Raw genomic sequence first — 12,865 nt, forward strand, 5'->3', positions numbered from 1 at the left:
AGTGTTATAGATCCCCAGGCTAGTATCAATATCATTTAATTCCAGCATGATGTCTATATTTTACTTGCAGAAGGCTTTCAAGTCAAAAGGCAAAAGATTTTTTCATGAGAACTAAACAGGTTTTTCTTTAGGCCAGCAGTTCTCAAACTTTGTGCAACACAGGGCCCCTTGTAAAAGTTTTTTTTTATCCAAGTAGCCCCGAACCACTGCAAAGTATTTTTGGTTAAGAAAAAACATGAAATACAGAGAATTTCATGTAATACCATGTTGAGAAGTAAAATAAAGGTTTGTTTAAAACTGCTGTCTGATACTGTGTTTTAATGTCTGGGGTGTCATAAGTGTTGTAGTTTTGTTTGTCAGGACCTGGTCTAGTGTGGTCCAGATGCCAAAAATATAATGAAACAAGCCTAATGTGCATTTTCACAAACAGAATAAAGGTTTCACAAATCAGACACTTTGTTTTAATGAATCTGCATATTATTTAAAATATTTCAGTCCAGGTTTGAAGAGTCTAAGTATTGTGGATTATGTCAGGACCTGGTCTAATGTGGTCTTGTTTCCGGAAAATTCAGTGGAATTGCCCTTTACACATACTGCGAATCGGAAGCTAACTTCAGCCTCGTCGCCTTTTAAAAAGTTAAGCTGTTTCTGGTTCTGCAGCTCCTGAAAATAAAAAGCCCATGTAAAACAGAGGTGAAGAGATGCGGCTGCAGCGTCAGTGAGGATGTTTCTACGTCAGACTGTACAAGGTGTCAGTGACTGTTCAGTCGGTGGACAGTCTGACAGCATCAGGACAGCAGGATCATTTATTTAGATACCGTAGGCATAGAGTTACAGTTATATTAGCCAATATACATATCATATATAGCCATTAAAAACGTAATGTCAATGGACGAAAAGCTAATAAATACACATAAAAAAATATATATATAGCCTAGCTATAGGGAAACGTTTATTTTTAAATCATTTCCTGCATTAAAATTTTCAGAGCTTTATGTTTTTCAGTACATTTTTTAGGAAACTGTAGAAAGTGATCATTCGATGAAAGAGTTTTTTTTTTTTTAAGAGTTGTAACCCTGTGATGCCCCCCCTACCCCCCCCCCGTGCTGTGGTGTGCGTCCCTTATTTTAATTTATGAAAGGTGGCAACCCCTAGCTGTCACACAGATCCACAAGGCATCTGGATGAGGACTCTGCTCACAGGGGAGCAGCTCACTCCTGTATAGATTATAATATTATATAAATATATTCATACAATATAAATGAAAAGATTCACAACAAAAGTTAAAATTCTTTAGCATTCTTCCTGTAAACATGTGCTTAAAGTGTGAAACTGGACTGGTTGCTGTTGGTCTAATTTTTTCTTGGGTGCAACATTTCCTGTTGGAGACAGGTAAGCTGACCAGAAAAGCCTCGGACTAAAAGTAGAAGCAGATGTATTTTCCTTTGTCTTGATCTCTTCCTGCTTTGTAACTGCAGTCTTTATATTTATCTTTGTAAAATGTGATGAAGCTCATCCATGGTCATGTAGAGGTTGTGTGACTGCTGTGGGCTGAACTCTGCAGAATGATATTAGTTTATTCCATTGAACCAGTTTAACTGGAGTCCGTATTGCCTTCTAGATAAATATTGATGGTATGTGTGCATGGGCGTAGCGGACACGGGGGACATGTCCCCCGCCCATCCCGCATCTCTGTCCTCTGTCCCCCGCTCTTTTCTTTCTTTTCTTTTTACAGCTATTATAACCACTTGATTACTTTTTTACATGCTGAAAGGTGTTTTTCCGAGCCGCACCTAAACGCATCACGAGCAGCTAACAACAACTCCGTGTGCTAACAGAAAACTGTCTTTGGTGTTATTCACATCTTCTAACATGTTCACCAAACCTGCTAAGAGACAAAAACCTGCCAGTTTCTTCTAAACAAACCGCGTCAGATGATTCCTGCTGCTGAATGTAGAAACGAGCAGAAACAGAGAAGTTCTGTCATGTTTATGTCACCGTGTGGATTTTAAAAGATGACCGATGTCAGTTAAGTTAGCTAAGCTAACTAGTTCAGACAGAGGTAGTAGTAGCTACATTTACTTGAATAACTTTTTGGATAAATTGTACTCTTGGGAGTTATTTTGGAGAAAAAATGTCTTTACTGAAGTATTATTATTCTAAAGTAATAAGAAGCTGCTCTTATTCAAGTAAAGTTGAGATGACTCACTTCTGGATAGAAAATAATATGAATTTATTTGTCTTCCTTTCACTGTTATATTTGTAAAGATTTAATTAAGTATTGTGGTCGTTCAAGTTGAAAGGAAATGAGTTTTACGACTGCTGGTTATTATTTTGATTGAATGATTACATTAATGTTATTTGATGAATAAACTCAGATGTTTGGCTACACTGCATTTCAGTCGTTTTATTTTTTTCTAGATCATTTTTTTTACTCTTCCTCAGGATGGAAACTTTTTACTTCTATGGAAGTAACTTTGTTCTAAAGGAACAATAAATACCCTTGTTGACCAGCAGGGTGGAGACCGTGGTCCAGAGACCAGCAGGGTGGAGACCGTGGTCCAGAGACCAGCAGGGTGGAGACCGTGGTCCAGAGACCAGCAGGGTGGAGACAGTGGTCCAGAGACCAGCAGGGTGGAGACCGTGGTCCAGAGACCAGCAGGGTGGAGACCGTGGTCCAGAGACCAGCAGGGTGGAGACCGTGGTCCAGAGACCAGCAGGGTGGAGACAGTGGTCCAGAGACCAGCAGGGTGGAGACCGTGGTCCAGAGACCAGCAGGGTGGAGACCGTGGTCCAGAGACCAGCAGGGTGGAGACAGTGGTCCAGAGACCAGCAGGGTGGAGACAGTGGTCCAGAGACCAGCAGGGTGGAGACAGTGGTCCAGAGACCAGCAGGGTGGAGACCGTGGTCCAGAGACCAGCAGGGTGGAGACAGTGGTCCAGAGACCAGCAGGGTGGAGACAGTGGTCCAGAGACCAGCAGGGTGGAGACCGTGGTCCAGAGACCAGCAGGGTGGAGACCGTGGTCCAGAGACCAGCAGGGTGGAGACCGTGGTCCAGAGACCAGCAGCAGGGTGGAGACCGTGGTCCAGAGACCAGCAGCAGGGTGGAGACAGTGGTCCAGAGACCAGCAGGGTGGAGACAGTGGTCCAGAGACCAGCAGGGTGGAGACAGTGGTCCAGAGACCAGCAGGGTGGAGACAGTGGTCCAGAGACCAGCAGGGTGGAGACAGTGGTCCAGAGACCAGCAGCAGGGTGGAGACCGTGGTCCAGAGACCAGCAGCAGGGTGGAGACCGTGGTCCAGAGACCAGCAGGGTGGAGACAGTGGTCCAGAGACCAGCAGGGTGGAGACAGTGGTCCAGAGACCAGCAGGGTGGAGACAGTGGTCCAGAGACCAGCAGGGTGGAGACCGTGGTCCAGAGACCAGCAGCAGGGTGGAGACCGTGGTCCAGAGACCAGCAGCAGGGTGGAGACCGTGGTCCAGAGACCAGCAGGGTGGAGACCGTGGTCCAGAGACCAGCAGGGTGGAGACCGTGGTCCAGAGACCAGCAGGGTGGAGACAGTGGTCCAGAGACCAGCAGGGTGGAGACAGTGGTCCAGAGACCAGCAGGGTGGAGACAGTGGTCCAGAGACCAGCAGGGTGGAGACAGTGGTCCAGAGACCAGCAGGGTGGAGACAGTGGTCCAGAGACCAGCAGGGTGGAGACCGTGGTCCAGAGACCAGCAGGGTGGAGACCGTGGTCCAGAGACCAGCAGGGTGGAGACAGTGGTCCAGAGACCAGCAGGGTGGAGACAGTGGTCCAGAGACCAGCAGCAGGGTGGAGACCGTGGTCCAGAGACCAGCAGGGTGGAGACAGTGGTCCAGAGACCAGCAGGGTGGAGACCGTGGTCCAGAGACCAGCAGGGTGGAGACCGTGGTCCAGAGACCAGCAGGGTGGAGACAGTGGTCCAGAGACCAGCAGGGTGGAGACCGTGGTCCAGAGACCAGCAGGGTGGAGACAGTGGTCCAGAGACCAGCAGGGTGGAGACAGTGGTCCAGAGACCAGCAGGGTGGAGACCGTGGTCCAGAGACCAGCAGGGTGGAGACCGTGGTCCAGAGACCAGCAGGGTGGACTTGGACGTTCTTCACAGTCCTGCATAAGAACGTCTCTGTTCCAACAGACTAAGAGGAAATATTTAAAGCATCAAAGAGATTTTGGGATTAAATTCTACAACAGTTTCATTTTACTGCTGTATGTATGTAGTTGATTCATTTTTCAGTTATTTATGGATAGCCCCCACTCCAACATTAACATAAAATGTTATTTATTTGGATTATATTACCGTTTCTGCTTGAGTGTAAAATGAAATTTAGAGCTCATGATATTATTTTGGAATATAGTTTTTTAGGAGAGCCTGTTGTCTTTTATTCTATTGGTTCAACAACAAAATACTTAACAGATGCAGTTCAAGGACAATACTTGTTTATTATTCATTTATTTGCAAATATAGTTTGACTGTTGTATCAGGCAGCAGGCACCCGCCTTAATATTTTGTTTACCTGATTAGTTTTACACTGATATATTTCAACAAGAACTTTCTGTTTTCAGTCTCGTCATTTAACACATAATAATCTGCCTGCTCTCCCTGTAGACGCTCCAGGGTCATTCTCTGTCAACTCAACCAGTTTAGCAGCTTTAGATTTGAGATTTTGACTTTAGAGTTTGATCGTATATCATCCTAAAGAACTAAAGTTGTTTCCGGGTCCTGTGCTGTTTGTATTTATGTGGTTCTGTAGCCGCTAAGAATAGATGCAGTCTTTTTAAAAACTCATCTTTTTACGTTGACTTTTAACTCCAGAGAGCAGGACCACAAGGTCTTTTCTGTCTTTTTGTCTTTTGAACTATTTTGTCTTTCAACTGTTTTATTCTTATGCTATTAATGTTGATTTATTTTATTTTACCTGTACAGCACTTTGGTCACCTCATGGTGTGTGAAAGTGCTCCGCGAATAAGGTTTTGATTGATTGATTGAATGCAAGAGGATGATGAATCATTTTATAGATCTAAGCAATTTGTCCCCCTCACTTCTACATGATGGCTACGCCCTTGTATGCGTGTAACAGGAAAGTCAGACCATCTCCTTGGTGTCCGTGGCAAATGTTCTGGGTGAGGCTCACCCACACAAAGGTCTCCGCAGGCAGCCTTCCCACTCTGACGACAGGAGCTCCAAAAAGTACCATGCAGGTCAGAAACCCCGACGTTTCCTCCACATCAAACATCTTTCCTGCCACGTTTGTCTGGAGCCACTAGCAGAGAAGTCCAGCCCCTCTGACGTGTCCACAACAAAATACAGGAGATCCTCCTCTCTGTCCAGCTCAGCTAACGATAACGTTGTGTGTTTGTTTAGCAGGTGAGATGTTGGCCGACCTGAACAGAGGATGTGAACAAGCTCAGCCTTCTAAAGATGAGACGACGCCACACAGTCCTGTGAAGGTCTCTGAGTCACAATGATCTCCTTTTCCCATTAGAGATGAAATAAAAGGAGACCAGGTGTTGAAGGTGATGTGATGTCACACAAGTCATTTATGAGGTTTTACTGTATCTGCACGCATGTGACGTGTGTTTTCTGCTTCTATTTGTCTACTCAGTCCGTTCTAAAGAAGAGTGTGACCATGCAGTCCACTCCATCTGCTGTGTACCATTACAGCGATGCTGGAGGAGGAAGCTTCCATCACAATAAGATCCGCATCACTTTCCAAGCTGCTAGAAAGGATCTGCTGCAGGTCATCCAGATACAGGTATTTGTTGTTAGGAATTCATACGCCACGGTGATCAGTGACAAAGTCTTTCATTTGCATCATAGCAACCCATGTCACTGCTATCCAGCTGTTTGCGTGTCTCAGCTGGGATTTAAGACCACTCTTCGTAGTCTTCTTGATCTTAAGCTCCTTCACAGCTTCAGACCCAAAATGTGTCTCCCAAAAGCTTCTGTTATTCTGTCCTGTTGGCAAATCTGATGCAGATGTTTCCCTCCAGAATTATAATGTAGCTTTCGTTTGGTGAAAGAAAAAAACACACACACTGCAACGCGAGCAATTACCCGTTCATAGCGTGTGAGACTGTACGTTTAACCCTTTAAAGGTGGAGCATGTGAGATTCAATATTTTTTTTAAAAATTAATAACTACAATCATAATTAGATAGTTTTTTGAACATGTAGGTTCCAGTCTGTCCATATTTGATGCGTTATTAAATTACACGTTAAATAAATGACAAAAAGCACTTTTTTTTTTACTGGTAGGCAAACATTGAAGAAGGGTCTTTGTCATTAATTTAACTTGTAATTTAATAAAACATCAAGTATGGACAGACTGGAACCTACATGTTTAAAAAAAACTTATGATTGGAGTTATTTTTTTAGTTAATTTATTTTGCAAATATTGAAAATCTTACATACGCCACCTTTAAAGTCTTAAACCTAAGAACAACTGGGGAGAAAAGTCCAATTTATTTAACTGAAGTCTTTGTTACTTTATCAAAATCTGAAAAAATATTAATTGATTTTGTGGTATTTTTACTATTACTATGTAATAGATCAAAATTATTGTAGTGTAGTCCTCTGCTTTTTGGTGTCCACTAGGGTGCAGGAGAACAGTGTCTTATGGAGTACAAGAGGGTTGTGAGTAAAGTTTCTGCCATAAAGTGATGCAAAATGTCTCAGAAACCGTATGAATAATATGTCCGGCTGCAAAGCAAAGTCCAAAGTACATTTACTGAGACACATCAGGTCACTGTAGACTCACAGAATGAGGTGGAGAGGTACAAGCGTAGCCCAGACCTGAACCGCATTCAGGACCTGAGCAGGGAACTAAAAACCAGAGTAGTTTAATCCCCTGACAGGCAGAGGTTGCAGCAAGCAGCGTGTCACAAGTCCAGTGGAGACATGCAATAATAGATAATATATAATGTCATATGACTGTATCAGGAACTGTTCTAAAGTCTTCATTTAGTGAAGAGGAAAACTCAAAGTGAAACAGGTATGGCCTTTTACTTGCAAGGAGTTCAATATTACACCACAGCATGATGGAAAGAACATCACTATATGGTGGAAGGAGAACTGCCAGTTCTCTTCATACAGTCCATCTCTGGCGGAGCCGAGGAAATAAGGAAACATCTGGCAGAGGCAGAGAACGTACTTGAGAAATTTAGGAGTGGGTTGTGGCTCCATGCACGTACTTCTTACAACCCAACTTTGTCACACTGTAGATATGAAATATGTGTGATGATACATTTTTCCTACAGGACCCCACTCTGCTGGAAGGAAGGGTGACACTTCGTCAGGTCAAGGCTGGCTCAGTTGTGGCCCACCAAGGAGACCAGACGAGTCTGTCAAGCTGACACACACAGAGCTACTTATGACACTTATTTCAGATCCTCGTTCCAAAGGTCTGCATGCAGTGCTTGGCTTTCGCTTTTCTGCAGAGCTCTGCATGTGCTGCTTTGTGCGGTCAATGCGGTTTTTCCAAAGATAGATAATATCTATTGATCATGTAAGTGAAGACTAAAAAACTGAAACGGCTCAGGAGGTGGGACCCAAAAGAAACAGAATACCTCAGGACTGGGTTAAAGATTTTATAGTCAAAAACTGGGGTCGAGGAAGCAGGAAGCCAACTCAAAAAGGGCTTGAAGTCCCCTTAGAGGATCCAAACAGGGTCCGGCTGGTGACGACAGGAGGGTTCGTGAAATGGCACACAGGAAGAAGCCAACTCCAGGGAGATATGATGTCCAGAAGGAAAAAAAGGAGTTCCTCTCACCAGAGATTATTGAGGGTTTGTCCAGGATCCAAAATCCAGTCCAAGGTCCATACACCGAGTTGACACACGAGGGGAAGAGACAAGGAAAAACCGCTGGGCAGGCAGATTCTCGGGAGACGGAGAAACGGCAGGAATACTGGGTGATCTTGAGAGTTACTGAAGGCTGGAAACGAACAGAATACATCTGACGATCTGGCAACCAACAATCCTGGGCTTGCTGCTTCAGGGACAGCTGGGAAAAATCATGACAAAAACAAGGTGCAGTCTGACGTGAGTTAACAAGCTGTTCCCACCGAGGACACTGAATCAGGAGTCACATGTTAAAACTGGGCTCCTTTGTCTTTTTCATCCACCGGTTCAGTTCCAGAGTAAGTTGGGATGCTGTTTGATGCAATGATTTATAAATCCCATAAACCAATGTTTTATTCACAATAGGAAATAAAAACACTGTTGACAAAATGTTTTCCGTTGTGAAACATTTCTCTTCAGTCTAACCACAGAGCAGTTTTCCACGTTGCCTCAGAACATTTTAAATGAGAGAAGACTGTTTTCAGTTTTTCCAGCCTTTTGTTGAAAGAGCAGATATGCACAAAAAAATCACCTAAAAATATTAAATTTACAACAATATTAAAAAGAAATGCTGTGCAAATGAGTACAATATAACTGCAAGTACAATGTGAATTGTGGCAGTATTTATACAACGTTAATATTATGAGCCGTCACCTTATCGTGGTGGAGGGGTTTGTGCGTCCCGAAGATCCCAGCAGCTATGTTGTCTGGGACTTTATGCCCCTGGTAGGATCACCCATGGCAAACAGGTGTCTAGGGGAGGGACCAGACCAAGCACGGCTCATCGACCCCTATGATGACCACAAACTTGGGGGTGGGGCACGAGAGCGAGCATCTGGTGGAGGGCCTTCACCCATGGGGCCCGGTCGGGCTCAGCCCTAAAGGGTTACATGGGCCCCACCTCCCGTGGGCTCACCATCTGCGGGAGGAGCCGTAGGAGTCGGGTGCAATGTGAGCTGGGCGGCAGCAAGAGGCGGGGACCCTGGCGGTCCGATCCCCGGCTGCAGAAGCTGGCTCTAGGGATGTGGAACGTCACCTCTCTGGTGGGGAAGGAGCCTGAGCTTGTGTGCGAGGTTGAGCGGTTCCGGCTAGATATAGTTGGACTCACCTCGACGCATGGCTTGGGCTCTGGAACCAGTACCCTCGAGAGGGGCTGGACTTTCTTCCACTCTGGAGTTGCTCATGGTGAGAGGCGCCGAGCAGGTGTGGACATTCTCATCAGCCCCCAGCTTGGTGCCTGCACGTTGGGGTTTACCCCGGTGGATGAAAGGGTAGTTTCCCTCCGCCTCCAGGTGGGGGGACGGGTCCTGACTGTTGTCTGTGCTTATGGACCGAACAGCAGTTCAGAGTACCCACCCTTTCTGGAGTCCTTGGAGGGAGTACTGGAGGGTGCTCCTTCTGGGGACTCCATAGTTCTGCTGGGGGACTTTAATGCTCACGTGGGCAATGACAGCGAGACCTGGAGGGGTGTGATTGGGAGGCATGGTCCCCCCCTCTCTGAACCCAAATGGTGTTTTGTTATTGGACTTCTGTGCTCGTCATGGATTGTCCATAACGAACACCATGTTCCAACATAAGAGTGTCCATATGTACACCTGGCATCAGGACTCCCTGGGCCGCAGTTCGATTATCGATTTTGTAGTTGTATTGTCGGACCTGCGGCCACATGCCTTGGACACTCAGTTGAAGAGGGGGGCGGAGCTTCAACTGATCACCACCTGGTGGTGAGTTGGTTCAGGTGGTGGGGGAGGAAGCCGGTCAGATCTGGCAGGCCCAAACGTGTTGTGAGGGTCTGCTGGGAACGTCTGGCTTAGTCCCCTGTCAGAGCGAGCTTCAACTCCCACCTTCAGCAGAGCTTCAACCATGTCCCGAGTGAAGCGGGGGACATTGAGTCTGAATGGGACAGGAGCAGGTGAAGCAGTCTTGTTGTAGCCGCTAGCCTCGGAGAGTCTGCTCGCTAACGCTGAGTCAAGTCTGGGTTGCTGAACAGCGAAGTCAAAGCGCTGATCAGCCAGAATTAGGCAGGAACATAGATGTGGGGAAATGACAGGTAAATATTACGTTTTTATAGTTAAAATGCTTCAAATGGAACAAAGCGGTCTTTCCTGAAAAATTTTTGAAAAGCTACTCCTTCTATACCTTTTATCTGACTTTAGCCATTCAAGTATCAAGCTTTTCAGCCCATTCAGGAGATATGTGCTAAGACTTTTCAAGTTTTTGTAAATTTTTAAAATCTGTTCTTGTGATTGGACTAAACAGAAAATGCAGCTCAGCAAATGGTCCATTTTCTGCACCGGTACACAGGTACACATTGGTATACATGGGACGGCTTGAAATCCAGTTTTAAACATTGTACATGCTAGTTGTTGCACACAGAATGCTGTATACCTTTCCATCAGAGTGTTCAGCTTCAGCAGCAAGCTGTGCAGTTCATATGTAGACTACCTGCACAAAAAGTCAATGGGAAGAGAGAGGTTGAACAAAACTGCTGTGATAAAGCGAAAGATAGCTATAAATAGTGCAAAAGCACATATATCAAAATGAGCTGGAGAGTTTAATGTTTGAATGGGGGAAGTAGCACAACAGATTTAGAAGCTTGAAACCATGGTTTTCTGAGCAAAAAGTGTAACCATTTCTTTTTTAGGTGCTATGAATAGGTACTCCTGAGAGGTACTGAGCTGACTTTATATTTTTTCAGAAAAGAAAATTGGAGTCAGGTCCACAATGTTCCAGACACAGAACTGGTGAAGACCTTTGAACCAGCTAAAAAAGTTTGACTTGACAATAGGTTTCAGATATAACTATAGATTTAAAGTCACAGTGAAAATTTGTATTTGTCAAAATCATTGTAAACAATCACTTAAATCTGCTTATGTGATCTTTTAAAATACCTGTATTCTCAAATTATAACAATATCTTTTTTCCACATCAATAATGATATTGCAATTTGCACTGTACTACTCAAGTATATTTAGCGTCCTCTTAGACTTTCACTTGTAGTCTGTGCAGCACACAGCTGGAGGTAATTGAACAATAGCACCAATCAAAGACCTCTGCATGAGCCTCATAATATTCTAACACTGACCATTAAGAAGCTCTATGGTACATGCTGGATGAGAACCTGCGCCTTGTACACCACTATACACTTGTGTCACGGTGCACCCTGATAAAGCAGTCTGCAGCTCATTATGCAAAAAATGGTCCAATTGATGAGTTGAATTTCTGTTTTCTCCAATCACAAGACATACAAAAACCTGAATAACTGAAAAAGTTTAAATGTGAAAAAGCCAAACATATCTCCTGAATGAGGTTAATAGTTTAAAATTTGAATGGCTATATTACCAAAATGACCAAATAGAAGCACTGGGTTGACTTGATGTTACAAGGTTACGCCCCCTTTTTAAAAAGAACATTGCAAAAACTCTGAGCCTACACTAACTATGCTAATTTATATAGTAACAAACAGATGCTGCTGGTTGAAGATCACAGCTGGGAGCAATCATCTAACTTAACACATTGTGAATGAAAACAGGTTCAATAAAAGTAAAATTCCACCATGAATTTATGTAAAACTTGTTGGTTTTTAAGAAGCACAAGGCAGACTTACATTGAGAAATATCGCAATGTGTACAGGACTGTTGTAAAGCTCTGCCAAACCAGTAATAAAATGGAAGTTGTCAGTATGTATATGGCTGCAGTGTACTGGCCAATGGAAACTGGTGCAGAGCTCTGAACCCTGTTGAAGCTATTTCCAGCTCATTATGCAAAAACTGACCAATAGCTGAGCTGCATTTGTTCAGTGTCCAATCCGCATATGGTTTGAAGGGCTTTCAGCCAATCACAAGCCTGAATTTATTTTTGCAAAATGCTAAATTTCTTAAAATCTACAAAGGTTTGCCATGACAAAAGTCATAGCTTCATTCTCATGAATGTACTGAAGAGTTTAATATTTGATAGGCTGAAGTGGCACAAATGCAATAAATCACATTCACACTGATTAAGTTGTTCCTAAAATGCTTCAAATCAAACACTTATCTTTCCTGCAAAATGTTTGAAACTTTACTCCTCCTACACCTTTTTCCTCACTTCAACCATACAAATGTCAAACTGTTCAGCTCATTCAGGAGATATGTGCTATGACTTTTGGTCTTTCTAACATGTAAACCTTTCAAGTTATTCACATTTTTGCCAGATGTTAAAATCCTCTCCAGTGATTGGACAAAACGGAAGTCAGCTCAGCGATTGGTCCATTTTGTGCACCGGTACACAGGTACACATACAAGGCACGGGTTCAAATGCAGCATTTAACATACAGCTCTGTTGTCCTTTGTTTGCTGTTGCTTGTGTGATGGCGTGCAGTTCTGCAGGCTGCTCAATGTGAACTATTGGTCTCAGCTGCACACTTCAAGGAGCAAAGGAATTTATTTGCAAATGTCTCAGTTAAATGTGAAGGATTTGTCCCAGCAATGCTCCCTGCAACATTTGAACACTTTGATAAATCTTAAACACATTTAATAAAAGTTTTTTAGATTGAACAATAAAGTCTGTCACATCTTTGCTGGAGTTTAGTTCAACCCCTGCACATGGTTTTGCAATCCCGCTAATTACACCCTCCTGGAAGTGGAAAAAAAAGGCGTTCCCATCTCAATTGGCAAAATTTGGACGCTTTTTCCACAATGTAACTAAGAGTACTAGTGGCATAGTGTGTATGTTAGTGTGCTTCAATACAGAAGTTCATGGTTTCAAACCTGATGTGGGGCAATTAGAAAAAATGTCAGTTGTTTTTTTTTTTTTCTTCCAATTTCTTGTACTTATGCAATTTCATTTCAATCATTCAGCATAGTTCAATAAATGGGCATTCACATGTGGCATTGTTTAAATAATAGCTGTTTCTAGTTTCTATTTAGTTTTATTGCTGCGTCATTTTTATTCGTTGTATGTTAAGGTTTCATCTTCAGTTCAAATCACATTGTCAACAAGTCAAAACTCAGATTCACCTTCATCC

The 12,865-nt window shown here is 43.7% G+C and overlaps 1 protein-coding gene across 1 annotated transcript in view; it reads left to right on the forward strand.

Annotated features, from left to right (window-relative positions):
• Window positions 1-6,683, forward strand: part of myo15b (myosin XVB) — a gene marked incomplete at both ends in the record, with an annotated part of 103,976 nt that extends 97,293 nt beyond the window's left edge. The window contains 4 exons of the mRNA XM_079260648.1: window positions 5,102-5,222; window positions 5,389-5,471; window positions 5,627-5,776; window positions 6,618-6,683. Of these exons, the coding sequence (XP_079116774.1) occupies window positions 5,102-5,222; window positions 5,389-5,471; window positions 5,627-5,776; window positions 6,618-6,683 (420 nt within the window). The remainder of the gene's footprint in view (window positions 1-5,101; window positions 5,223-5,388; window positions 5,472-5,626; window positions 5,777-6,617) is intronic.
• Between the last annotated feature and the right edge of the window lie 6,182 nt (window positions 6,684-12,865).

The sequence above is a fragment of the Telmatherina bonti genome (genome assembly GCF_933228915.1).
Source record: "Telmatherina bonti genome assembly, chromosome: 21".
Classification (NCBI taxonomy): Eukaryota; Metazoa; Chordata; class Actinopteri; order Atheriniformes; family Telmatherinidae; genus Telmatherina; species Telmatherina bonti.